Raw genomic sequence first — 26,907 nt, 5'->3', positions numbered from 1 at the left:
CTTGGCTATTGGTTGCTAAAAGTGAAACAGGTACAGTAGAACAGAATCAGGATTTAGAGGAATTATAATGAGTTTTGTTTTGATATGAAGAGTTTAAGGAGATTTTGAGACATTCGACAGGGATTGTTTAGGAAGCATTTGGATAAATAGGTATGGATAGAGTGATGTATATCTGTGGTTCATCTTCATTAAGGATAATAGAAATTATATTATCATATAATTCTCTAAGAGAGTATAATGTGAGAAGAAGAGAGGGTCTAGAATATAGCCTTCAGGAAATCCAACTTTTATAGGCCAGGTAGAGAGGATATGCCTGGCAAGGAGCCAGAAAAGGAGGAAAATCGGGAGTTCACTATGTCACAAGCAGGACATGTTTCAAGAAGGAGGAAGAGGCCAATGACAATAGGTATGATGGAAATATCAAGTAAGATGAAAACAGAAGAATATCCTTTGGCCTCAGTTATAAGGAATTCATTGGCAGACTTAATGAGGGCTGTTTCTGTGTAGTGACAGGGCTGAATCCAAACTTGGGAGAGATGAGAAAAGGAGGAGGCCAGACTAGATCCTCTCTAAAGTCCCTTCCAATTCTAAAATAATATAAAGCTATGATTTCATGCTACTAGCCAGAGACTCCCTTTGTCACAAATTTCCCTGTTCCTGCTTTATACCACAGCTCTGTTGTTGAAAGAAAGTGATTCAAAAAGAATGTATTACTTTAAGCATCATTACAATCTTAAATTTGGGATAAATCATTTTTATCCTCATTTACATGTATATTTTCTTTTGGAAAGAATCTTGAGCACAAAAAATCTTGTGTGATTTTTCCATATAGCATACTAATTGAAGAAATATATTTCCAGGAATTGATTTAACTTTTTGGGTCAGGACTGCAGGGATAAAACCAGGTTTAGAGTTTCCATGTGAATGAATTTGGAAGTGAACAGATTTGAAGCTGTAGTTCAGGGATGTCTCACACTAGACCATACTGTTTTCCTTTTAAATTGAATCGCTTTTTCTAGACACTGAGAGTTAAGAAACACATCCAAAGAACTGATTTTGTATGTAAGCAGAATGCTTGGGCTGCTGCGTTTCATCTAAAAAGAGGCTCCAATATTCTGTCTTGGCAACATAGAAATCTGGTGAAAGGGCATATACACCCTTGCTATTCAAAGTGTGATCTGTGGGCCTGCAGCATCAACTTTGGCTAAAATCTTGTAAGAAATGCAGAACTCAGGTCCCAAGGCAGATCTGTTGTGTCAGAATTTGCATTTCAATAGGATCTTCAGGTGATTTATATTAACATTAAAAGGTGAAAATAACTGCATTTTTAGAATTCTTTGTTACTCTGCTATGATTTTTTAAATTAATCAAGGACAAGTTAGTCATTTATGGACTAAAAATTAATTATATTATTTTGTTTAAAAATTAAGTCCTGTGGTGGAAGACCAAAGTGACTAATGACAAAAAGTTACTCACCCAACTCATGGTAGGACATTCAGTTTTTCATTCTCCCTTTCCAAAAGCTGAACTGAATTATCTACCCTTCCTTTTGTTCTTAATAATAAAATTTGTAAATTTAATTTGTGGTAGCAGTGTTAACTCTCATGCTTTCCTACAGGATTTACAAACTTTCATTATTTTCAGTCTCTAGCGAATATAGGAGAAAACCTATACTTTATTACATGACTTCCTTCCTGGTGATTAACATTTGGAAAGGGCAGATGAAACTAAAGACCCCAGTCTTTTTTTTTTTTTTTTTTTTTTCCTCCATTTCTAACATGGAGCCCTGTTCTAACCTTTACGGGGGACAGGAAAAGATTACTACTGCCCCCTGCTGGTCCATTGTCTTTTTTTTTTTCCTTCTCTACAAATCTGTGACTTAAGAGGATGCCCAAGGATTTTGAGCCACAGAAGAAAGCCCAGTGGAAGGGGCTTTCCCTAGTAGAGGGATAGACAGATCCTTAGGGAACAGGCGGTCAAAATAAAATGAAAACACTCAAGAGGTAAGGAAGGCATAAAGGACTTCTAAATTAAATTATTGATCCTTATGAACCTTGTTCTGTACATGGGCTTCTCTATGCCAAGCAAATGTCCCCTCCTCTTCAGCACAGGGCTTCACTTTTGCCTCTGATTCCCATTGATAAGAAGTGAAATATCCACATCCTTATTGTAGTTTCAGTACTCCAAATCCTGTTCTGTTTCCCTAATTTTCTTTCCTCATGTTGAAACCTATTCCCTTCTCTTTTCTGCTTCAAAGTCCCGTCCCGCCCACCCACAGACAGACTAGCATTTCCAGGAAGCTCAGACCCCAGCCTCTCTCACCCTGTTCGTCTCCCCTGACCTCTGCTCTCCTCTTATCGTAATCTCGCTCACTTCAGCACCCCCTCGCTGAATGGCAAGTCACTCTTTGCCTTTGAACGGCAGGCACATTCCCTCATGAATGCCTCTCCCGGACCCCCGCCCCAAGCTCCTGAAAAAGGAAACATGCGCACTTCAGAGCTAGGAGCTGTCCGAGTGCTGAAATTTATAGGCTGGGTAAGATCACGTCTCCGTCTTTTTCTGTAGCCCTCATTCCAGCACAGGATCTCAGCAATTTCTCCCTCTTCCCCTCAAACACTCCAGCGCGTAGAGTGCTTTCTTCTCTCTCATTTACAACTTCTTTTTAAAAGAGAACATTTTCTAGAGGAAAGGGCTTTGTTAAACAGAAAGGATATAATACAAAAGCCACAGCAACCCGACTTCCAGCATGGCATTGTCACCAGCCCCCTTTGCATGGTGATGTGATTAAGGTAGCAGCATTTTTATTATTCAGGAAAAGCAGCTGGGGGATTCATCAGTTCTGAGGCTTTGTCTTTCCTGGGCTAACTGATGGTCCTGAGCCTCGGTTTGACCTGACCATGATGCCCAGGACTGACACTTTTTGTTTTTTCTCAGAAAACTGTACAAACCCAAATCTCTTTTTGATTTTCAAAGAAACTAGATTCCTGCTAGATTTTGAATCTGGACAATAAATAGATACTTTGTCCTAGCTTCTTTCTGGAATCATTTCGGGATATTTTTTCACAAGCATCACAGAAACAGGAATGAACCGGCAGCTAGTGAACATTTTGACAGCCTTGTTTGCATTTTTCTTAGAGACCAACCACTTCAGGTAGGTGAAACGACTTTGCATGTTGATATTTTCCACATGAAACTGTTTGAACGAAAAAGTGTCATGCAATTATCTATTTTGTCCTGTTCTTTGGATCACATTATTTTATAGAGGAGAATTAAATTTCTTTTGTTCACTTAAAAAGCTTAATTATGGTGGGAGGGTGGTAAATTTTCACAAAAGCAAGTTTTATGTTGCATAGCTGCACTCTGCATTTCAACGCACATTTTCACAGCCAATGTAATATTAAGGTAGTCTGATGAGTTGCATGCTCTTTACATTTCTACATAAGGCTGATATTTTTGCTTTCAAATTCTTCTGGAAATCATTTAAATGGATTACTGGGTACAATGTTTTTCATATGCTGGAAGTGATTGGATTAATTTTTCAGGAGCATGATCATTTAATATAAAAATATACAAGAACCCTAATTCTCAGTCAACTTGGGACTTCTATTATATTTCATCAACTAGAAGCATACTATGAGAACTGCAATTCAGGAATTTTCTTGAAACATCAGATATCTCTTTTTACCACAATTCTATCATTTAGTCTAGTTGAAAATTGGTTGCCTACCAAAATTTAATTAATATGACATCTTTGTATTTATGTCTGCATGATGAGCGGAGTGTGCATAGTTAAAATAAGTGAGAAATCATTATTTGCATGCTTTCATTTTCTACATAATTTACTAATTGTCAAATCAATTGACATCTCAAAATATGAATTTTATTGCCAGTAAATGAAATAGCCATGTAATGGCAGAGTCTAAGATAAGATAGAGATAGGAGATGCTCTTACAACAAAGTATAGAACTCTACCTTTAATTTTCACCAAATTTTATGGTATTTTTTCACAGAACCAAGAGAAATGGAACACATAGAAATAATGCTATGAATACTGGGAAAACCCACTATGTTCCTTTCAGGTTTACACCTTCTACTCTGATTAAGAAAGATTGTAGGCTGGGTTTTATTAGAATCATCATCATCATCATCATCATCATTTTCATCACTACCACCACCATCATAATCAAATAATACTTGATTAATCAGATGAATCTGCATATGGGAATGTGAGTATTTCTGGATGATTGTATCAATTTTAACTCCTACCAAATGCTTATATCATCTTTGCACTTAAATTCAATGCCTCTTCTTTGAAAAACTGGCAAGAATATGATATTTCCTTAGTGACAGAATTAACAAGACTGTTAAACTATTGGAAACAAAGCTTTCAAAATACATACTTCAGTGAAGAAATCAACATATTCAGTCAATCACTATGTATTTTGAAAGGATTTATTTTGTTACAAATCAAATATACTCTTCTTACAAGCTCTTTATTACTTTTAACATGAATATGAAAATCTGAGAGATATTCCATTCAACTTTAATGCTTTTGATAATGAAAAAGACAAAACGACTTAGAAGTGTTTTTTCACTAATACTAATTGGAGAATTGACAATGCAAACGTTCATATATAAATAACAACTGATAAATTAATGGGAGTAACACACATAATCATTGTTGACCTATTTTTAAATGAAGTTAAAATTCCAAATGAAGGCTCTCTTTTAAATATCACACTGGAAAATACTAATAACTAATAACTGTAATAGAATCTACCAGGTGAGAAAAAAGCAATATGATAATTAATTGTAGTGTTTCATTTGTTCAGCCTATCTTATATTAATTATGAAAGGTAGAGGATTTATATTTAGGACTGGAATGATGGAACAAATTTTTAAAAGCATGAGAAAATGATTTTAAGTCATATAAATTTCTAAATTATCCTTTTCACTTCATTGATAACTCTACAAATAAATAACTTTAAATATTCATAAAATCTACAACCTAAATCTATGTTCATTGTCATCCGAAGCATTTTATGGTTAAAGTTTGGAAACTTGGGAGGTATGGATTTATACTTCTCATCATGTAAAGTTAACTTTAGACCATATATAAGTTCAGAAATTGACCAAAAAGTTTATATTTTTCTTCTCACTAATATATTAAATATCTTTACCAAAATGTGATACAAACATTTTGTATTAATTCTCAGCAGCTGAGAATGGAATTGTTGCTAAAAGAGTTAATGATGTGTTTAGGGCGGCTTTCTGCAAAGACCATGACTCCAGGTCTGGAAAACAACCTTCGCAGACCCTATCTCCTTCAGATTTCTTGGACAAATTAATGGGCAGAACATCAGGATATGATGCAAGAATCAGGCCAAATTTTAAAGGTAGGTTCCACTTAAACTTATGTTAAGGTTTTGAGAAACCTTAGGTATTTGAATAGTTTACTCAGAAAAAAAAATATTTTCATGCTTTTTATTGCAAAACAGAAGCAAAAAGTATGGTATTCATTTTATTTTGACACTTGAAAAATTACTTAGTGATTTAAATATCTTAAATTTTATTTGTCACTTGCCATGCTTATAAACTTTCCTTGTTTGTGCTTCATTCCAAAAATAACACTAGTGGCAGAGATTATTGCCACAGTCCCTATTTTGTCTTATGTGGGTATGTGGCTGGAAGTGAATACAAGAGCAAAAGATTGACTTGACTTGTATAAACATCTACCAGGATGCACGACAGGTTCAATAATTTCACCAAAATATGTCGTTTTGGTTTTAAATATCAACATCAAAGTGAAATTTAAATCTCAGATAAAATGTGCCATTTTGCACACTTTCAGGCCTTTTTAAAGTTTCAGGCTTTGTGAGAAGAGGCTCTAATTTAACACATCAGAAAATTTTGATTCCCGCTTGTTTAAAAATTCCTATTGTTTATTTGAAGTTATTTATCCTGAATTAGCAAAGATTATAGGATTTGTAAATGCACATGTGAAAGATGGTAATTTCTTTGTTCAATTAGAAGCAAATGGAAATTTTCTGTTTTTGTTCAACATTACAAAAATCAGTTAATAGTCTGTAGATATTGTTTTATACATTTGGTTTACTTTTATTCTAAATTAAAAAGCTGTATAAGAACCAATTATTAATAAAACAAATTGTTTAATGCTTTTGTGTTTTAAATATATTTTTAAATGGCAGCTGTCATTTTGTTGAATTTAGTTGAATTTATCATAATGTATTAAGAAGTGTTTATAATATTTTATAGAAGTATAAACCTATCTTATTCTAGATATTGTGTAGTAATTCATACATCACTTTGGTTTTACATATTAACAACTTCATTTCATTGCTTTCCTTGAGTTTTGATTAATTTTTGTTATTGGCAAATATAAGCATGAAAGCTAAATTCTAAATTCATTTCTTTTTAAGTGCTACACCTCTGAATATACCCAGTTTTGGATACATTTCATAAAAATATGTTCGAATTTTGGCAAAACAAGTAATTTTATTTTAGTATTTATATTTCCAAAAGAGAAAACTGAACTAAGTTTAGAGCTCAATTTTCCTGAAAAAAATCTTCAAGTTCATTCCATTTCCTATAACTTTGTGGTCACTGCTTTGGAAGTCAATTTGGAATAAAATCATATGAGTAATAAACCAAGAATCATCTTTCAATGGGATTTCTCATTCACACATTTATTCAATAAAGTCTGAACTAATGGTTTGGTACTTTGGAAAACTGAAAGATGAAACAGGTTTGTGTGCTCCCATCAAAAATTTCAGGGTAGGGCAAGAGAAGATGTAACATGAATACTATAGTATTCCATAGAAATAGTTAAACACTCTCAGGAAGTATACATAAAATACTACAGAATTCCAAGAAATGGAGAGATAATTTCCTATTAAGCAATTCATGAAAAGCTTCATATATAAGGTCTAGAGACAGCAAATTGTTCAAGTTCGTGAGCATTTTTGTTTGATAGCAGTTATTTCTACACATTGCTGTCAAGAAATAATTTTTCAAAAGTGCAGAAAAGTGCAAAGGGTAATAAAACAAATATCCATGTTGCCCTTGTGACTTTACATGGCCACAGAATGAGCCATCATTCCTAGTTTTTTTTTTTTTTCCTGACTATTGTGGGGATGTCACTCTTTGGAAATGACATTTATCATAGTTCTAAAGGGTAAATGAATAAAAAGAAGGTCAGGGTTAGTAGAGCATAGCCACATTTTTGCAAACTATTCACTACATAAAGGCCTACATATAGAATATTTTAATGATCATAAAAGAAAAATGAGGTGGGTATCACTTAAGATTCTAAAATTAATGAAGTTCACTGAATTTTATCTCCCTGTCCCTTTAAGTCTCCACTTCAAAGAACACTGCTATTCCTTCATAAAATTTATTTATATATCCCATTTATATCACATTAGTTCCCTAACATTTCCCAAAATTCTCTTTATTCTGGGGAGTTTGATTTTCCAATGTCAAGGATTCCCCACTATTTTAAAGTAAAATGAATTTCCTTGCTTGGTGTTCCCAAGGAATTTTGTATGTCTAATATGGTCATTTTACATATTTAAACTTTACAGATTCATGTTACATTGTATTTGAAAGGACATGTAGGCTCCTTATTTTTATATATATGCACATGGAATATTGGTGGTATAAGGGCAAGAATTCATCTTTTTCTCCAGAATGAGGAAATAACCAAGAAATAACCAATAAAGAGAGTGAAATGCACATCAGCTGTGAAGATTAATGCTTCCAATTAGTTATAGAAGTTGAGGGTGAGAAATTTGGCAGTAGTCTTACAGGTGAACAAAAAGAATCTTAGCTAAACTGAAGAGAAAGAAATAAAAGTCAGAGCTATAAGGGAACTTGAAGCAGAGGCTTGGAAGAACAGTATCATACTTACCACACTTATTTAGCAATCCATAAATGACAAATTTTATATATTAGGCAGAAAAGAAGACTGAATTGAATTACATTATTAAATGTAATTGCATCTAGAATAGTGTTAGTCACCCTATAAATGCCAGAAAGCAAATTGGCTACTATAACAATAAACATGATAATGACAATGTTTACAACAACAGTGGTTAATAAGTAGACAAAAGGATAAAATTTGACCATAAGAATAAAAGCAAGAGCCAAATATTGTCTGTTGAGGTAAAGAGAATGAATATTCTAGAAGTCTTATTAAATATTAGCATATTTATGTTTTCCTTGCTACCATGCATTGGCAAGAGGGAAATAAATGCATATGCATAATTTTTCTTATTGGAAAGAATTTTTCTACATCTTTCAAGTCAGTAAAATATTGTGTGTCTATTCCATATCCTTGATGGGGTCTGAAAGATGTCATAATGGGCATATATACATGAAGGAAGATGGATGTAAGCTAGAAAAAGAAACCAGAAATGATTCAGACTTAGGCTGTGTAATTGAGAGACATTCTTAGAAACTATAGGAAAAAATAGCTTTTCTGATATGCTGAAGTACAAGTGTATAAACAAAGTCATGAGTCAGAGTTGCCAATTGAATTCCATCTATAAGATCCATACAGACACTGATCGAACCTTGTCAAAACATAAATTTTCACAATTCCCAGTTCAGATAAAAACACAGCTATCTATGTGTGCTCACAATTACCCAGTCCTAAAACCCATGGTAAATGTTGATTCTATATCAACAGAGAAGCCTCTTTCCCCTCTTGGGTGATTTGTCTGGTTTCAGTTAATTTATCATTGTGTTATTCCATCATCCTATCAGGTATTCCTTCATCAGTATTATTGTATCTTGAAAATGTCACTCTAAACATTAAGCTTTTAATTGAAATGCTCAAACCTGGAAAAAATGCATTAGTTCTGTTTCTCTCTTTTTGAAACAAAGCCTTTATCTACTTTAATGAAATTTTCTTTGAAAATAAAATTAACTTAGACATATTCTGAATTTCATCCCAATGTGAATAAATATGTTTCATCCCAATGTGAATACTATAGTATTGTTTTGGGGTTAGGACCTGAAATAGATAATAGCAGGAGATAATTATTCATTCCACTTCTTTGTGCATGCCATGCAAACTAATCTTTTCCACATCTAGGGAGCTAAGTCTGAAAGTATGATGTATGACATTAAAACCTGCATTTGCATGCAGTATGATTTACAACAATCTCCAATGAGTATTTCAAGAAGTTTTCAGATACAAGTAGAACTAGATTGTCTTCCATGAAACCAGAGGTTTTCAGGTTTTTGGCCCTTAGCAATTCTTTTTTTCTGCCGTTAAGTGGAGTTTAGGCTCAAATGTGAATCAACCCCTGAGTGGATACTTGAGCACATGTCTAGCAGGGACACTTGGGAAGGATGCTTCTCTTATGACAATGCATCCTCAGAGTGACAATTTATTTCATCAATCTGGGGGATGTGGGCTTCAGACTTTACTATAGATCCTATGAAAGAGAAATGAATAGACAAGTGGAAGCTAAGAAGAAAAAAACAAATGTGTATGGGGAGATTTCATGAAAACAGAAGGGAGATAAACAGAATAGAGTAGATGAAAAGAACCAAAGGAAAGGGGAAATACTGGAGAATATTTGCCAAATTTTATTGTTATATTATATGTATGTATGAATATGTAACAACAAATGCCATGATTACTTACAACTATAGTGTACCAATAAAATACGGAAAATTCTACTTAAAAAAAGAAAGAGGAACAGAATGAGTATCTGAAGCATTAGACTTGAGTACAGAATGTAGTAGAAGTCCTCTGGCATCTGAAAGGGTAGAGCCATGGTCATGTTGAGATTGTGGTTTTATTAGAAACTGAAGAAAACAATTGTCTTACTTATATATCACCTTGATGGAGATTATGGAATTCTCTAGACAATCCATTGGACAGTTGCCTTCTTCACTGGAGAATTCCTGGACTTCCCTTAATTAACCAATAGGCTTGAGGTAAATTGCCCCTTAACTACTGAGAAGGGAAAAAACAATGAAACAAAACCAAAGTTGAAACATATTAGAGTCATTGTTAGGAAGTACAAAGAAAAATGGGTTTTCAGATGTTTATAAATGTCAAGCCTGAGATATTTGTCAATTGTGAAAATTTTAAAGGATATGAATATAGTATATGATTTTTGAGACTTTATCTTTTGCTTATGATAACAACATCCATTTCAACAGGTCTAGAATTAAGCCCAATTAAGCCCAATTGCAAGAATCAACATTTACATTAGGGAAAAATTGCTCTTGGCCAAATACAAGGTGATAGCTATCAGTGGGGCTGTTCATTGAAGAAACTAGAAGATGAGAGAAATGAAACAAAATTTCATGACTGAAAGAATAATGGATTTATTTTAGTATAAATTACCTTGAAAGTACACATAGAATACTTATATATCTGCCTTCCAAAGTATATATAATATGGAGGAATATGTATACATAGTATGTCTATATATACATATATATGCATATATATATGCATCTATTATGCTTGTACATGCATTAGACTATCTCAGAAGTGTTGACTTCTGAGAAATGGGAATGGATGCCAGGGGGACAAGGATAGGAAGAAAAATTACTTCTCTCTGCATGCCCCTTGACTTGGATTATCATATATATTTCAATTCAAAAGGAGAATTAGCTGCAAAGTACTTATAGAGAGGCAGTCAAGGAAAGTCCTCTCTTGGGTAACAGGACCCACTGTTGCAGAAGCACAATAACATGCATGGGGCCCCCAAAATACCCCAAAAGCCTTTTTGAAATTACCTGCCCAATATACTTCCTCAACTAACTTGCTACTACCATGGCTAAAATTACAGTCCTATTGTTTCTGTTCTCACATTGAAGTTTTATCTCATATTAAATCCATGATGGAATGACAATGAGCCTAATCAGCCACTTTCTCCATAAATTTTATTTACATAGCCCATTTATAACACATCGATTACCTAACATTTCCCAAAGTTCTCTTCATTTCAGGGAGCTTGATTTTCTGATGTAATGTATTCCCCATTATTTCTAGTTTGAACTTAAGGAAGAATACATGAACCCTAGGCATTTTAGAATATGATGATAGGATATAAAACATGGGCAAAAATGTTACTGAAAAGAAAGACTGAAACACAAAAAAATTTATATATGACAGTTTTGTCCAAGAATGTTATAATGAAGATTTCTGAACATCCCAAATCCTCTGGTTGTGTTACAATTTATTTTTGCTTTTTATGTGCTACACAAACACCAGTCAATACATTGGAAGATACTAGACTCCAACCATGGGCCCACAAGATACTTGTCAGTGATTTGAGGTAGAATCAAGAAGAAAGTATAAACAAAAGTCTATTGAACTCTGGCAAAGCATATTCCAATAGGTTTGTCAGTATGTCTTCCATTTCATGGTGACAGGGTACTACAGAGAAAACAACCCTAGACTTAGATCCAGAAAACTCATATTCATGTTCTTATTTAGTCACTTTTGAGAAAAGGTATCTTCACACCCATCCATGCCTCAAATTTTTTTCTGCCTTTCCCTGCCTCATATGGGTTGTTCCAAGGATCAAATGAGATCATACACATGAATGATTTTTTTCTTTTATGATTATCATAAATAGTTTGAATCATTATTAACACTCTACCATTTTTCTTTTATAAGTAACATGATGTATTGCTTAAGCTTATCCTTCATAGTGATTGGGTCCTCATATTTGTTTGATTTTTTAAATTGAAAGAAATGAATCAGAAAATTCTAGCATCTTATATTCCTAATATAGTAGCCATAGGGTATATTACATATGTCTCAGTTGGTTTTCTCTTTATTAGTTCAGTGAGAAAATTTTCAACTCAACAGGGTTAACTCATATTCCCAAATATGAAACAAAGAGGAATTCATTTATGGGAAGAAATTATCTTTCTCTATTCAAATTCCATCTTGGATTAGTTCCTTGGATTAATTTAAAAATTAAGGCAAGTAAAAGATACAGAATAAATTTCATTTAAAAAGGGGAACCCTAAATTTAACTGAAGATAATATGATTTTCATTCTTCTTGTCCAGTTACTATAGTTACAAGTTTTATTACACAAAATTAATGAATTAACTTCCTATTTTAGAATAAGTATTTTAAAGAGGGCATTTGATCTTTATGATGTGGCAGGTTAGCAGCATCCAATATGGAAGACTATAATCTTTGAGAAAGTATTGTATTACTCATTGGTTGATTCTGGGTAACCCTATATTATTAATCTGCTTTATTGAAAGAGCCTAAATATTTTATCCTGAGTTCAATAGAGCTTGCTGTTCCTTCTTATCCTGAAGGAAAATTCAGTCCATTTTGCTGATAATCGGAGCATGGTTTATAAAAAAATAGCGACATCAATATCAAGGTATCCTTGTGCTTAGTGACTGGACAATATAATGTATTCAGTTAGATCAGTTAGGTTTAGAATGAGAAAAGATAGTCATTGGTTTGTTCTTGATGTTATTGAATACTTTTTCTTGGTATGTTGAATCAGGCAATATTTTGGAATAAGATCTTAAAAATACTTATAAAGCTGGGGGTGGTGGTATATGTCTGAAATCCCAATGGCCTGGAAGGCTGAGGCAGGAGGACTGTGAGTTCAAAGCCAGCCTCAGCAACTTAGCAACTTAGTGAGACCCCGTCTCTAAATAAAATACAAAAAGGCCTGGGGATGTGGCTCAGTGTTTAAGTGCTCCTGGGTTCAATTCCCAGTACAAAAAAAAAATACTTATGAAAACATATCTGATCAAGCCTCACAAAAAGGTCTTTGGAAGCATTGTGAAATACTCTTGGAGTTAATACCTAAGAGGCTGTCCTAACTGGAGAATGCTGCATTTGGTCATTGACTTCTTCCCTGAGAGGGCTACTCTGAACACTTGTGACTGATTAGTGTCACTTTCAGTCATGTGAAAGCCTCTAAAGGAAGGATACAAGCAAAAGACAATAGTTCTTTAAGTGATACACTGAAATACGCAGGACATTTAAGAACAAAGTCACTAGATTACCTTCTTTGAGTCTAGTCTATCTATTCAACAAAGATAGTCATGAAGCAAATACAAGAAGGGAGATGGATCTGACTCATACCCTGGCTAATGTACCCACTGTTCAATAATGAACATAAGTATACCAAATGGTGGCTCTGTTTTATGAACACATTCATCCAAAAGGCCAAAATAAATCTTGAATTGAATAAAAATATGGAAAGCCATAGGTAATTATCTTGTACGTGACTGGAGAAGTCTTGTTTTTTAATTCTTCTTTTTCTCTGATGGGAGTAACATACTTTCTTGAGGGATAAAAAGTCACTTTTGCCTATGTATTATGAAAGCAATAGAACAAATTTGTCAAGTGAGCACGTTTGTACAAAAAAGTTTCATATAAAGGTTTTACATCATTATATTTGAAACTAAACACATAGTTCATTTGTTCATACCTTCAATAAGTAGTGAGTAGTTGCTACGTGCCAAGGAATATATTAGGTGCTATGTATACAGTGCTAAACAGAAATAGAAGTTTTAAATATCAGTTTTCACTACTACTATCTCACTTCAATAAAGACTGGAATATAATTTGCTTAATCATCCAGTATCTTTGCAGGAATGAGATGGCACACTTCAACTGGGTGTGAGAAATTTTAGAAAAACTGACTCCCAAAGGTAGAGTATTCTAGGACTATCAATAGATCTGAAGAAGCAAGGGAAGGAGTAGTTACTAGAACCTACTGAAAGCAGCTCTATAGAGAAGTCACTCAATGAAAACTGGGGACAAATGTGGTCAATCTGTGCTGTCCTAGCAGGGAGAAAGCCAGGGAATAAATATACTGACCTTGCTTTCCTCCTGCTTTGCATTCTTCTGTGGGAATGTTTCATTGACTAAATTCACCTAGTGGTCATAGGGCAAGAAAGACAGTTGATGGAAATCCTGAGGATCACCTTCTCAGAATACAAAGAACAGAGAAAATAAGAGAGTGCCTCTGGGGTGGGGAAATGAAAGATAACCAGCAAAAATGTCACCTTATCAACAAATTCACCTCTCAATCTTCTGATGGTTCAGGAGACATTTCTAAAACCAGTGACAAGTTTAGTGAACTTTCATTATCAGCCTGAGAAAAAAGGGAAGTGAGAAAGGGGTACCATTTGGATATATTACTCTAATAGTTAAATGCTACTTCTAAAAGCAGAGAAGAGAGACTATAATGTAATGTGATAGTTCTGTCTCCTAAACAGAAAACTGGAAGAGTTGTAATCAACAAACTCAAGTGTATGTGTGTGTGTGTGTGTGTGTGTGTGTGTGAGAGAGAGAGAGAGAGAGAGAGAGAGAGAGAGAGAAGTGCAGAGGCAGGGAGGGAGAGAAAGAAAAGAGGAGGGAGAGAGGAAAAGAGAAAGAATGAGGTAGAGAGGGGATGGGGAAAATGTGAGGGAGAGAGAAATTGTGAGAGAGATCTATCTTCTTATGCATCATATGAAATTGACATAGTTTCCTTTCTCCGTGATTTAGTATGCTTGCTAATATTGATCTGTTTGTCCTTACAGTTATTCCTTGCAGACTCCCCATGATGGGATATATTGTGGGCTTAGATTTTAACACAAGATTTAAAATGCTAACTAAGTCTCTTTAGAGTAGTATCTTTGAGACATTCTTCTGGCCATGCTATTTTGTTCTATGTAGGTCTGGGAGTGTTAGAAGAAGATAAGTTTGGGTGGGGGGCAGTTAGAAAAGCATGAAGACCAAGAACAGAGTAGGGTCCATTTTCAGGAAATGGTGGCTGGTATGATTATGGCACCTGAATTACAGCTACTTACTGTGGCAATTCTGCTACTTTAGGGAAACCCCAGAACTACTTGGCCATAAAATTTTTCTTTCATTTTTAAAACTCAAGTGTATAATAAAGATAATATAATCTATCTTCTGGTTCTTTTACATTTAAATTCTGCAAGATGTTGATTCCTGAGAACTACTCATGTCTGAAAAGGCAGTCCAAACTTCTTTAATCAGGCATTCTCTTAGAAAAAGTAGGAAGAAGGAAGCAAAAATTTTTTTAGGAAAGGGGAAGCAGAAAAACCCTTTGCCTCTAAACATATGCAGAAGAGACCTGTTAATTTATCTTTGAACCCCAGAGTCTCTAAACAGTGAGTGATGTATGCATTTGGCAGATCACACTGTAGCAACTCAAGTTAAATTGGTGTATATATATATATATATATATATATATATATATATATATATACATACAATGGAGTATTACTCAGACATTAAAAATGATTTTATGACATTTGACAGTAAATGGATGGATCTGGAGGCTATCATGCTACGTGAAATAAGCCAATCCCAAAAAAACAAAGGTTGAATGTTCTCTCTGATATGTGGAAGTTAACCCACAATAATTAGCGTGAGGGAGGGGAAAATAGAAATTCAGAGGATTAGACAAAGGGAATGTGGAAAGTATCTGACATAATTTTCCTATGTACATGTATAAATATATCACAGTGAATCCCACCATCAGGTACATCCACAAGATTGGGGTCCTAATTAGAATAAGATATATTACATGCCTGTATAATTATATCACAATGAACTTTACTGTTATGTATAACAAAAAGAACCAATAAAATTTTTAAAATGTGATTCAGAATAATTGATAACCATACAGTACAATTCTCACAGTATATTCCTTGTGTTCTGTTTGTTACTTTGAATTAACTCTGATTTTGCTAGATGAGCTTTGAATAAAGTATGCAAAATCAAAGATTTTAGAATTTAATATGAAAATAAGTGACCAACCAGATATATTTCCCAAAGCATGTTTTTCAGAGACACCTGAGGGTCTTGTTTTCACCACAAAGAAATGATAAGCATTTGAGGAGATAGCTATGCTTACCTTGATTCCATACTCAGTGTATCCATCTATTGAAACATCACATTACCCCATAAATATGTGCAATTTAATGTGTCAATTAAAAAAATAAAAGACTTTTTTAAAAAGGCATATCCTGGGCCCCCAGATCTCTCCAGGTCTGCCTCTGCAGAATCTATGGGTGGAAGGTCTTGGAATATTAACTTTAACAAATTCATTATTTCCTGAAGTTTAAGAACTCTAGGGCTAGAATGAGAAAATTTTGCTCCTGTATTTGAAGATTGATATCATCTTTATAGTATTTCCCCAAGATACCATGTGCCTAAATTGCCTTACCAAAAAAGAGGGGAAGTTCCATAAGAGAAAGAAATCTAAACTGAGGCTCATGAGGCCTGGTTTTAACTCCAGTTTTTAAAAATGTTTTTATTAGTGCTTTATTATAATTATCATATAATGGTTATTACATTACACATAATAGTGGGGTTCATTTTGACATAATCATATATGCATGAAATATAATTTGCTGCAATTCAATCCCCTGAATTTCCTCTAATGCCAGTTTTGATAGCTGTGACCTGGAACATGCCAACTAAATTCTCTGAAATTCACTCTTGTCATCCACAAAACAAAGAAACTGGTCCAAGATGTTGACTTCCAACTTTGATAGTCCCTGGTCCACATAGTCTAAATTAATAACTTTGTTTATCTTATTTTGTAAATTATTGATTTTCTTACAGAAGAGCTTAGATGAACTCAATCTTTTTGTTGCTGTTGTTCTTTTTAAATACACTCGACAGTGGGATGTGTTTTTACATATCATACATACAGGAGTGCAACCCATTCCAGTTTTGATCCCATTCTTGTGTTGTACATGTGGAGGTTCACTGATCATGTTTCATATATGAACATAGGAAAGTTATGTTAGATTTATCCTACTGACTTTCCTACTCTCATCCTCCTCCCTCCCCTTCATTCCCCTTTGTCTAATTCAATAAACTTCTATTCTTCCCTCTCCCCCACACTCTCCCCACTCTTATTTTGTTGAACTCAGTCTTCCTAGAGAATTGGTCCCTCCTCTGGGAAATTATTAATCTTTCCAGAAGTTTCTACAGTTAACAATATCTTTTTCAACTTCTAATACTACCAAGATGGTCATTCTTCTCTAGGATGATCTTGGAAACTTATAAGAGGGATACTGAAGAAATTGGCCATTTACAATGTTTGCCTTGTTTTTGGTTTGGAGGTAGTAAATTCATTTATACAAAAGCTGCTTTTAGAAGAATAGATACCATGCTTTTTAAATCAGTGTTTGTCCAAAGATGTTCCTCAAAACACTAGCCTAAGAAATGTTACCTGATATAAGCTTTTAAATGTAAAATAAGTACTGGAAATTCTGTAAAATATCCTCTGAGAGGGACTCAATATTTATTACCATATAAAAAAGCTTTAAGAAAGCTCACAGTAAAAATAAATACACAAATAGGTAAATATTTTTAAAACTTTTAAACAGAGATTTTCGCCATATTCATTTGATCTGAGATTCTTTATAATGAGTAACAACTGTGTGCTAGTGTCTTATGGAATAATTTGAAAAATGAAGTCTTGATAAAAATCCAGAAATCTAAAAATATTGCCATTAAAAATGATGGAAAACCTAAATGTACATTAAATATGATGATCTGCTAGAAAGATAATATTCATAAAAGTGAGAAGCTTCTTCATTCAGTAAATGAGGCTTTATTTTAATACATGGTCAGCATTAGCATTCTGATGCCCACAGAAAGTTACTCATTGAGTTAGAATATTATTGTGGGCCATGTATATACTGTTTCATTTATATGAGTAAGTAAACAAATGGTGGCATTTTGAAAAAAAAAAAAAAAACAACATTGAAAAGAGCTTAGTCAATACAAAAAGATACATTGATCTAGTAATCATCTTCTGATTTAGTCTTTCTCATTCATGAAATGAGCAGAAATACGTATTTAAATGAGTGGTCTTTAACTTTGAAACTGAAACATTATTTCTTTAGGAAGATATGACAAAGTTTCATACTTGTAGGAAGAATTTTTTAATTAACTTCTTTTTCAGGAAGACGCAAAAATGGGTAAATGTTGTGCTTATGCAACTTCCACAACTATTTGCTGAGAATTTTCCCCATAACTTCCTTTAAATTAAACTTCTAAAATTTGAATCTATGCTAAAAATGTCATTTAAAATTGAAGTGATACAATATTTACCTTAACTTTTGTAGACTGAAGATTAGCCTCCTCACTAGTATTAAGATATATTTTAAATTGGTCTGCTTAAAAAATAATAAGGTCTCATATACTTAGATACATAAATTCCAAGACTATTGAAAATTGTTTTCAGTGGAGATGGATGCAAAGGAGTAATATCTTTGAATTTAAATATAATATATATTTTACTTATTTCTTACTAGTCCCTCTTTCATGCTTTCTCTGAAAGTGTCAAAGAAGCAAGAATGTTTTTTTCTTCCTATTTCTCTCTCCAGACTCCTATGATTATACAGAGAATGAAGTAGAGGGTGGGGAAATAGCGAAGCTACCTTAGACTTAATGGATGAACACACATTGGTGAAGAAGTACCTGAACATTTTGTATCAAACTAATCCATTATTATAATTATTATTATTTACTAATATTAATTATAAAAGTTAATGGATTTGATTGGGACATTTTCATGCAAGTATATGTTGTACTTTGATCATATCCACTCTCCCTACTAACCTCTTTTGCCTTCCCTTCTCTCCCGTCTTCCTACTGTCCCTGTCCCATTCCATAACATTCCCTCTTCTATGTTCAGGTCATCTTTTTGTTTTGTTTTGCTTTTAGTTTTCACATATAAAATATGTGACAATTATCTTTCTGTGTCTGGCTTATTTTGATTAACATGATAACTTCCAGTTCCATCTATTTTCATGCAAGCGATGTGATTTCATTCTTCTTTATGGCTGATTATTACTCTATTGTGTATATAGACCATATTTTCTTTATCCATCGATCTGTTGATGGGCACCTAGACTCGAGTCATAACTTGGTTATTGTGAATAGTGCCACAATAAATATGGGTGTGCAGTTTTCTCTTTTGTATGCTGACTTAATTTCCTTTGGGTATGTACCCAGGAGTGGTATGTATGAATCATATGGTAGTTCTATTTTCAGATGTTTGAGAAGCCTCCATACTTTTTTCATAGTGGTTATACTAAATTACAATCCTACCAATAGTATATAAGGGTTCCTTTTCTTCACATCCTCACCAGCAATTTTTCATTTTTGTTTGGTTGACAATAGACATTCCAACTGGGATGAGATGGAATTTCACAGTTTTTATTTACTTTTCCCTGATGGCTAAAGATATTGTTTTCAAATATTTATTGGCCATTTGTACTTTTTCTTTTGAGAAGTGTTTATTCATATCTTTGCTCACATATTGATTGGATTGCTTGTTCTTTTGTTGCTGTTTTTTGAGTACTTTTTATATTCCAGATATTAATACTTTGTCAGATGAATGGCTGGCAAAGGAATCCTTCCACTCTGTTGGTTGTCACTTTGCTCTGTTGGATGTTTCACTTGTCGCGTAGATGCTTTTTGATTTGATGAAATCCCACGTGTCAATTCTTTTATTTCTTGACCTATTAGATCCCAAATCAATGAAACATTGCCTGTGCCTATAGCTTAAAGGGTTTCCTCTATGTTTTCCTCTAGTAATTTCAATGTTTCATGCCTTAAATTAAGGTCTTTGGTCCAATTTGAATCATTTTTGCACAGGGTGATAGCTAGGGATCTAGTTTCAATCTTTTTCATGCGAATATCCAGTTTTCCTAGCACTGTTGAAGAGAGGTTATTCTCCAACAAATGCTTTTGTCTCCTTTGTCAACAGTTAGTTGGTTTTTGCTGTATGGGGCTATTTCTGGATCCTCTGTTCTATTCCATTAGGCTATAAGACTGGTTTTATCTCAATACCATGCTGTTTTTTTTTTTTTTTTTACTGTGTCTCTGTAATATATTTTGAAATCAGGTATTGTGATGCCTCTGGCATTTCCCCTTTTGCTCAGGATTTCTTTAGCTATTCCATATAAATTATACTTCCATATGAATTTTAGGATTTTTAAAAAATTATATTTAGTTTTGTGAAGAATGTCATTGGGATTTTGATAAAGACTACATTGAATTTTCAGGTCACTTTCAGCAGCATGGCCACTTTAACAATATCAATTCTCTCAGTCCACAAACATGGGAGATCTTTCCATCTTCTAGTGTCTTGTTCAATTTATTTCTTCAGTGTAATTTTCATAGTAGATACCTTTCACCTCCTTAGTTCTGAATTATTTTTAAGTCTATTGTGACTAAATTTCATTATTGGTGTACAGAAAAGCTACTGATTGTTGCATGTTCATTTTGTATCCTGCTACTTTGCTGAATCAATTTATTAGTTCTAAGAGTCTCTTGGTTGAATTTTTAAGGTTTTCTAACTATAGAATCATATTAGTTACAAACAAGGATAATTTCACTTCCTCTCTTCCTATTTGTATCTTTTTAATTCTTTCTCTTGACTAATTGCTCTGCCTTAAAATGTGAAGTACTATATTACATAAGAGAGATGAGAGTGGACACTATGGCCTTGTTTCTGATTTTAGAGGAAATGTCTTCAGGTTTTCTCCATTCAGAACAATGGTGGCTATGGATTTGTCAAATACAGTTTTTATTATGTTAAGGTAAGATCCTTTAGTATCTAGTTTATGCAGGGCTTTTATCATAAAAGAATTTTGAATTTTATCAAAGGCTTTTTCTGCAAATATTGAGATGACAGTGATTTTTATTCTTATTTCTATTTATGTGTTCTATTATATTTATTGATTAGTATATGATGAAGCATGCTTGCATCCCTGGAATAAAGCCAACTTGGTCATGGAATAGGCACTTTTTAATATGTCATTGAATTTGATTTTCTAGTACTTTATTGAGGATTTTTGCATATGTTTAATCACAGACATTAGTCTACAGTTTCTTTTTTGTTGTACACTTATCAGGTTTTGGTAGTAGGTTTATACCAGCTTCACACAGTGAGTTTGAAAGTATTCATTCCTTTTCTATTTTATGGATAGTTTCAGGAGCATTGGTGTCAGTACTTCTTTAAAAGTCTGGTAAAATTCAGCAGTGACTCTATCCAGTAATGGATTCTTTTTTTATAATTCATTTTTATTGTAAACAAATGGGATACATCTTGTTTCTCTGTACATGAAGTAGAGGCATACCATTTGTGTAATCATACATTTACCTAGGGTAATCATTTTTGATACATTCTATTACTCGTTTTACTTCCTTCCACCCTTCCCACCCGTCTTTTCCCTATATACAGTCACTCCTTCCTCCATTCTTGCCCCCTCCCACCCCCCCATTATATGACATCATCCACTTATCAGCAAGATCATCCGTCCTTTGGTTTTTTGAGATTGGCTTATCTCAGCCTGATATTCTCCAATTTCATCCATTTGCCTGCAAATGCCATGATTTTAATATTTTTTATGTCTGAGTGTATGTGTGTGTGTGTGTGTGTGTGTGTGTGTGTGTGTGTATACATACACCAAAGTTTCTTTATCTATTCATCAATTGAAGGGCATCCAGGTTGGTTCAACAATCTGGCTATTGTGAATTGACCAGCTATGAACATTGTCGTGGCTGTATCACTGTAGTATGCTGATTTTAAGTCCTTTGGGTATAGGCCAAGGAGTGGAGTAGCTGGGTCAAATACCAGGCATGGTGGTTCCATATCAAGTTTTCTAAGGAATCTCCACACTGCTTTCCAGAGTAGCTGCACTAATTTGAAGCCCCACCAGCAATGTACGAGTGTACCTTTTTCCCCACATCCTCGCCAACACCTGTTGTTGCTTGTATTCTTGATAATCGCCATTCTAATTGGGGTGAGATGGAATCTTAGGGTGATTTTGATTTGCATTTCTCTTATTACTAAAGGTAGTGAACATTCTTTCATCTATATGTTGATTGCTTGTAGATCTTCTTCGGTGAAGTGTCTGTTCATTTCCTTAGCTCATTTGTTGATTGGGTTATTTGTATTCTTGGTGTAGAGGTTTTTGAGTTCTTTATGTATTCTGGAAATTAGTGCTCTATCTGAAGTATGAGTGGCAAAGATTTTCTCCCTCTCTGTAGGCTCTCTCCTCGCATTACTGATAGTTTCCTTTGCTGAGAGAAAGCTATTTAGTTTGAATCTATCCCAGTTATTCATTCTTGCTTTTATTTCTTGTGCTATGGGAGTCCTGTTGAGGAAGTCTGGTCCTAAGCCAACATGTTGAAGATTTGGACCTACTTTTTCTTCTATAAGATGCAGGGTCTCTGGTCTGATCTCAAGGTCCTTGATCCATTTTGAGTTGAGTTTTGTGCAGGGTGAGAGATAGGAGTTTAGTTTCATTCTGCTGCATATGGGTTTCTACTTTTCCCAGCACCATTTGTTGAAAAGGCTATCTTTTCTCCATTGCATATTTTTGGCGCCTTTGTCTAGTATGAGAAAATTGTATTTATTTGGGTTTGTTTCCGTGTCCTCTATTCTGTAGCATTGATCTACCTATCTATTTTGGTACCAATACCATGCCGTTTTTGTTTCTATTGCTTTGTATAGTGAAGGTCTGGTATTGCAATACCCCCTGCTTCACTCTTCCTGCTAAGGATTGCTTTAGATATTCTGGGTTTCTTATTCTTCCAGATGAATTTTATGATTGCTTGCTCTATTTCTGTAAGGTACATCATTGGGATTTTAATTGGAATTGCATTGAATCTGTATAGCACTTTAGGTAGTATGGCCATTTTGACAACATTAGTTCTGCCTATCCAAGAACATGGGAGATCTTTTCATCTTCTAAGGTTTTCTTTTATTTTTTTCTTTAGTGTTCTGTAGTTGTCATTGTAGAGGTCTTTCACCTCTTTTGTTAGATTGATTCCCAAATATTTTATTTCTTTCGAAGCTATTGTGAATGGGGTAGTTTTCCTAACTTCTTTTTCTGAAGATCCATCACTTATATATAAAAATGCATTGGATTTATGATCATTGATCTTATATCCTGCTACTTTACTGAATTCACTTATGAGTTCTAAAAGTTTTCTGGTGGAATTTTCTGGTTCCTCTAAATATATAATCATGTCATAAGCCAATAGGGATAGTTTGAGTTCTTCTTTTCCTATTCATATCCCTTTAATTTCCTTGGTCTGTCTAATTGCTCTGGCTAGAGTTTCAAGGACAATGTTGAATAGAAGTGGTGAAAGAGGGCATCCCTGCCTTGTTCCAGTGTTTAGGGGGACTGTTTTCAGTTTCACCATTTAGAATGATATTGGCCATGGGCTTAGCGTAGATGGCCTTTACAATGTTAAGGAATGTTCCCACTATCCCTATTTTTTCTAGTGTTTTGAGCATGAAGGAGTGCTGTATTTTATCAAATGCTTTTTCTGCATCTATCAAAATAATCATGTGATTTTTGACTTTAAATCTGTTGATATGGTGAATTACATTTATTGATTTCCTCATGTTGAACCAAACTTGGACCCCTAGGATAAAACCTACTTGATCATGGTGCACTATCTTTTTAATATGTTTTTGTATGCAATTTGCTAAGATTTTGTTGAGAATTTTTGCATCAATGTTCATTAAGGATATTGGTCTGAAATTTTCTTTCCTTGAAGTGTCTCTTTCTGGTTTAGGTATCAGGGTGATATTGGCTTCATAGAATGAGTTTGGGAGGGTTCCCTCCTCTTGTATTTCATGAAAAACTTTGAGAAGTATTGGAATGAGCTCTCCTTTAAAGGTTTTGTAGAACTCGGCTGAGAACCCATCTGGTCCCGGAGTTTTCTTTGTTGGTAGGCTTTTGATGAGTTCTTCTATTTCATTACTTGAAATTGATCTATGTAAATTGTGTATGTCCTCCTGGTTCAGTTTAGGTAACTCATATGTCTCTAGAAACCTGTCAATGTCTTCGAGATTTTCTATTTTGTTGGAGTATAGATTTTCAAAATAGCTTCTAATTATGTTTTGTATTTCAATCGTGTCTGTTGTAATATTTCCTTCTTCATTCCGAATTTTAGTAATTTGGGTTTTCTTTCTTCTCTTTGTTAGTGTGGCTAAGGGCTTATCAATTTTATTTTTTCAAAGAACCAACTATTTATTTTATACAGATTTTCTATTGTTTCTTTTGTTTCAATTTTGTTGATTTCAGCTCTGATTTTAACACTTTCCTGTCTTCTACTACTATTAGTGTTGCTCTGTTCTTCTTTTTCTAGGGCTTTGAGCTGTAGTGTTAGGTCATTAATTTTTTTATTTTTTTCTTCTTTTATTGAATGCAGTCCATTAAATAAATTTTCCTCTAAGTACTACTTTTGTAGTGTCCCAGAGATTTTGATATGATGTTTCTTTGTTCTCATTTACCTCTAAGAATTTTTTAATTTCCTTCCTGATGTCTTCTGTTATCCATTCATCATACAATAGTGTATTATTTAATCTCTAGGTACTGGAGTAGTTTCCAGTTTTTACTTTGTCATTTATTTCTAATTCCAATCCATTATGATCTGATAGAATACAAGGTGTTACCTCTATCTAACATTAGGTTTGTACTTGCTAACATTAGGTTTGTGGCATAGAATATGGTCTATTTTAGAGAAGGACCCATGTGCTGCTGAGAAGAAAGTGTATCCACTCTTTGTTGGACATTATATTCTATAAATGTCTGTTAAGTCTAAATTATTGATTGTTATTGAGATCTATGGTTTCTTTGTTCAATTTTTGTTAGGACGATCTGTCCAGTGGTGAGAGAAGTGTGTTAAAATCACCTAGTATTATTGTGTTGTGGTCTATTTGGTTTCTGGCATTGAGAAGGAATTTTTTGATGTACATAGATGAGCCACTGTTTGGGGCATAGATATTTATGATTGTTATGTCTTGCTGATTTTTGCTTCCCTTAAGCAGTATGAAATGTCCTTCTTTATCTCTTCTGACTAACTTTGGCTGATATGAGGAAGGCTTAGAGAAACAAACCAAAGGAATGAAAAATCTATTCAATGAAATAATATCAGAAAATTTCCCAAATCTGAAGAATGAAATGGAATTCTATTTAATATCTGAAGAATGATATGAGGATGGATACTTTGGCTTTTTTGCTGTGTCCATGTGCATGGTATGTTTTTTCTCCATCCTTTCACCTTTAGTCTGTGGGAATCTCTTTCTATGAGATGAGTCTCTTGCAGGCAGCAAATTGTTGTGTCTTTCTGTTTAATCCAATCTGTCAGTCTATGCCTTTTGATTGATGAGTTCAGGCCATTAACATTCAGGGTTATTATTGAGATATGATTTTATTCCTGATCATTTGGCTCATTTTTTTTTGACACGATTTGGTTTCTCCTTTATTTGGCTGTTCCTTTAGGGTAGTTCCTCCCTTTGCTGATTTGCATCTTTGTTTTTCATCTCTTCCTCATGGAATATTTTGCTGAGAATGTTCTGTAATGCTGGCTTTCTTTTTGTAAATGCTTTTAGCTTTTGTTTATCATGGAAGGATTTTATTTCATCGTCAAATCTGAAGATAAGTTTTGCTGGGTATAAGATTCTTGGTTGGCATCCGTTTTCTTTCAGGGCTTGAAAAATGTTGTTCCAGGCCCTTCTAGCTTTTAGGGTCTGGATTGAAAAATCTGCTGATATCCATATTGGTTTCCCCCTGAATGTAATTTGGTTCTTTTCTCTCACAGCCTTTAAAATTCTGTCTTTATTTTGTATGTTAGGTATTTTCATTATAATGTGCCTTGATGTGGGTCTATTGTGATTTTGTGTATTTGGAGTCCTATAAGCCTCTTGAACTTGATTTTCCATTTCATTCTTCAGGTTTCAGAAATTTTCTAATATTATTTCATTGAATAGATTGTTCATTTCTTTGGTTTGTTTCTTAAGCCTTCCTCAATCCCAATAATTCTTTTTTTTAAATTTTTATTGTAAACAAATGGAATACATGGTGTTTCTGTTTGTATATGGAGTAACAGCATAGCATTTGCGTAATCATACATTTACATAGGGTAATGATGTTTGGTTCATTCTGTTATTGTTTCCTTCCCCGCCACCCCTCCCACCACTCTTTTCCTTCAAGTCCCTCCTTCCTCCATTCTTGCCCCTATCCCACCCCCCATTATGTGTCATCATCTGCTTATCAGTGAGACATTTGTCCTTTGGTTTTTTGAGATTCGCTTATCTCACTTTGCATGATATTCTCCAATCTCATCCATTTGCCTGCAAATGCCATAATTTTATTATTTTTTATAGCTGAGTAATATTCCATTGTATATATATATACAACAGTTTCTTTATCCATTCATCAATTGAAGGACATCTAGGTTGGTTCCACAGTCTGGCTCTTGTGAATTGACTGCTATGAACATTGATGTGGCTGTATCTCTGTAGTATGCTGATTTTAAGTCCTTTGGGTATAGGCCGAGAAGTGGGATAGCTGGGTCAAATGTTGGTTCCATACCAAGTTTTCTAAGGAATCTCCACACTGCTTTCCAGAGTGGCTGCACTAATTTGCAGCTCCACCAGCAATGTATTAGTGTACCTTTTTCCCCACATCCTCTCCAACACCTATTGTTGCTTGTATTCTCGATAATCGCCATTCTAATTGGGGTGAGATGAAATCTAAGTGTAGTTTTGATTTGCATTTCTCTTATTACTAAAGGTGGTGAACATTCTTTCATCTATATGTTGATTGCTTGTAGATCTTCTTCTGTGAAGTGTCTGTTCATATTCTTAGCCCATTTGTTGATTGGGTTATTTGTATTCTTGGTGTAGAGGTTTTTGAGTTCTTTATGTATTCTGGAAATTAGTGCTCTATCTGAAGTATGAGTGGCAAAGATTTTCTCCCACTCTGTAGGCTCTCTCTTCACATTGCTGATAGTTTCCTTTGCTGAGAGAAAGCTATTTAGTTTGAATCTATCCCAGTTATTCATTCTTGCTTTTAT

The 26,907-nt window shown here is 34.0% G+C and overlaps 1 protein-coding gene across 4 annotated transcripts in view; it reads left to right on the top strand.

Annotated features, from left to right (window-relative positions):
* The first annotated feature begins 1,873 nt into the window (after nucleotides 1-1,873).
* The window catches only part of GLRA2 (glycine receptor alpha 2), a 204,369-nt gene continuing 179,335 nt past the window's right edge, over nucleotides 1,874-26,907 (top strand). For 2 of the 4 annotated variants that reach the window (XM_079123212.1, XM_079123213.1), the window contains exons 1-3: nucleotides 1,874-2,003; nucleotides 3,068-3,151; nucleotides 5,263-5,396. In XM_079123212.1, the coding sequence (XP_078979338.1) occupies nucleotides 1,987-2,003; nucleotides 3,068-3,151; nucleotides 5,263-5,396 (235 nt within the window). In that variant the 5' untranslated portion in view covers nucleotides 1,874-1,986. Of the gene's footprint in view, nucleotides 2,004-2,423; nucleotides 2,536-2,592; nucleotides 3,152-5,262; nucleotides 5,397-26,907 lie in introns of those variants that run through there. The other 2 variants (XM_079123215.1, XM_079123214.1) reach the window with 2 other exon arrangements.

Source organism: Sciurus vulgaris (genome assembly GCF_902686455.1).
Source record: "Sciurus vulgaris genome assembly, chromosome: X".
NCBI lineage: Eukaryota > Metazoa > Chordata > Mammalia > Rodentia > Sciuridae > Sciurus > Sciurus vulgaris.
The sequence above is the reverse complement of the archived record's forward strand: the minus strand, read 5'-3'. Positions and strand labels throughout refer to the sequence as shown.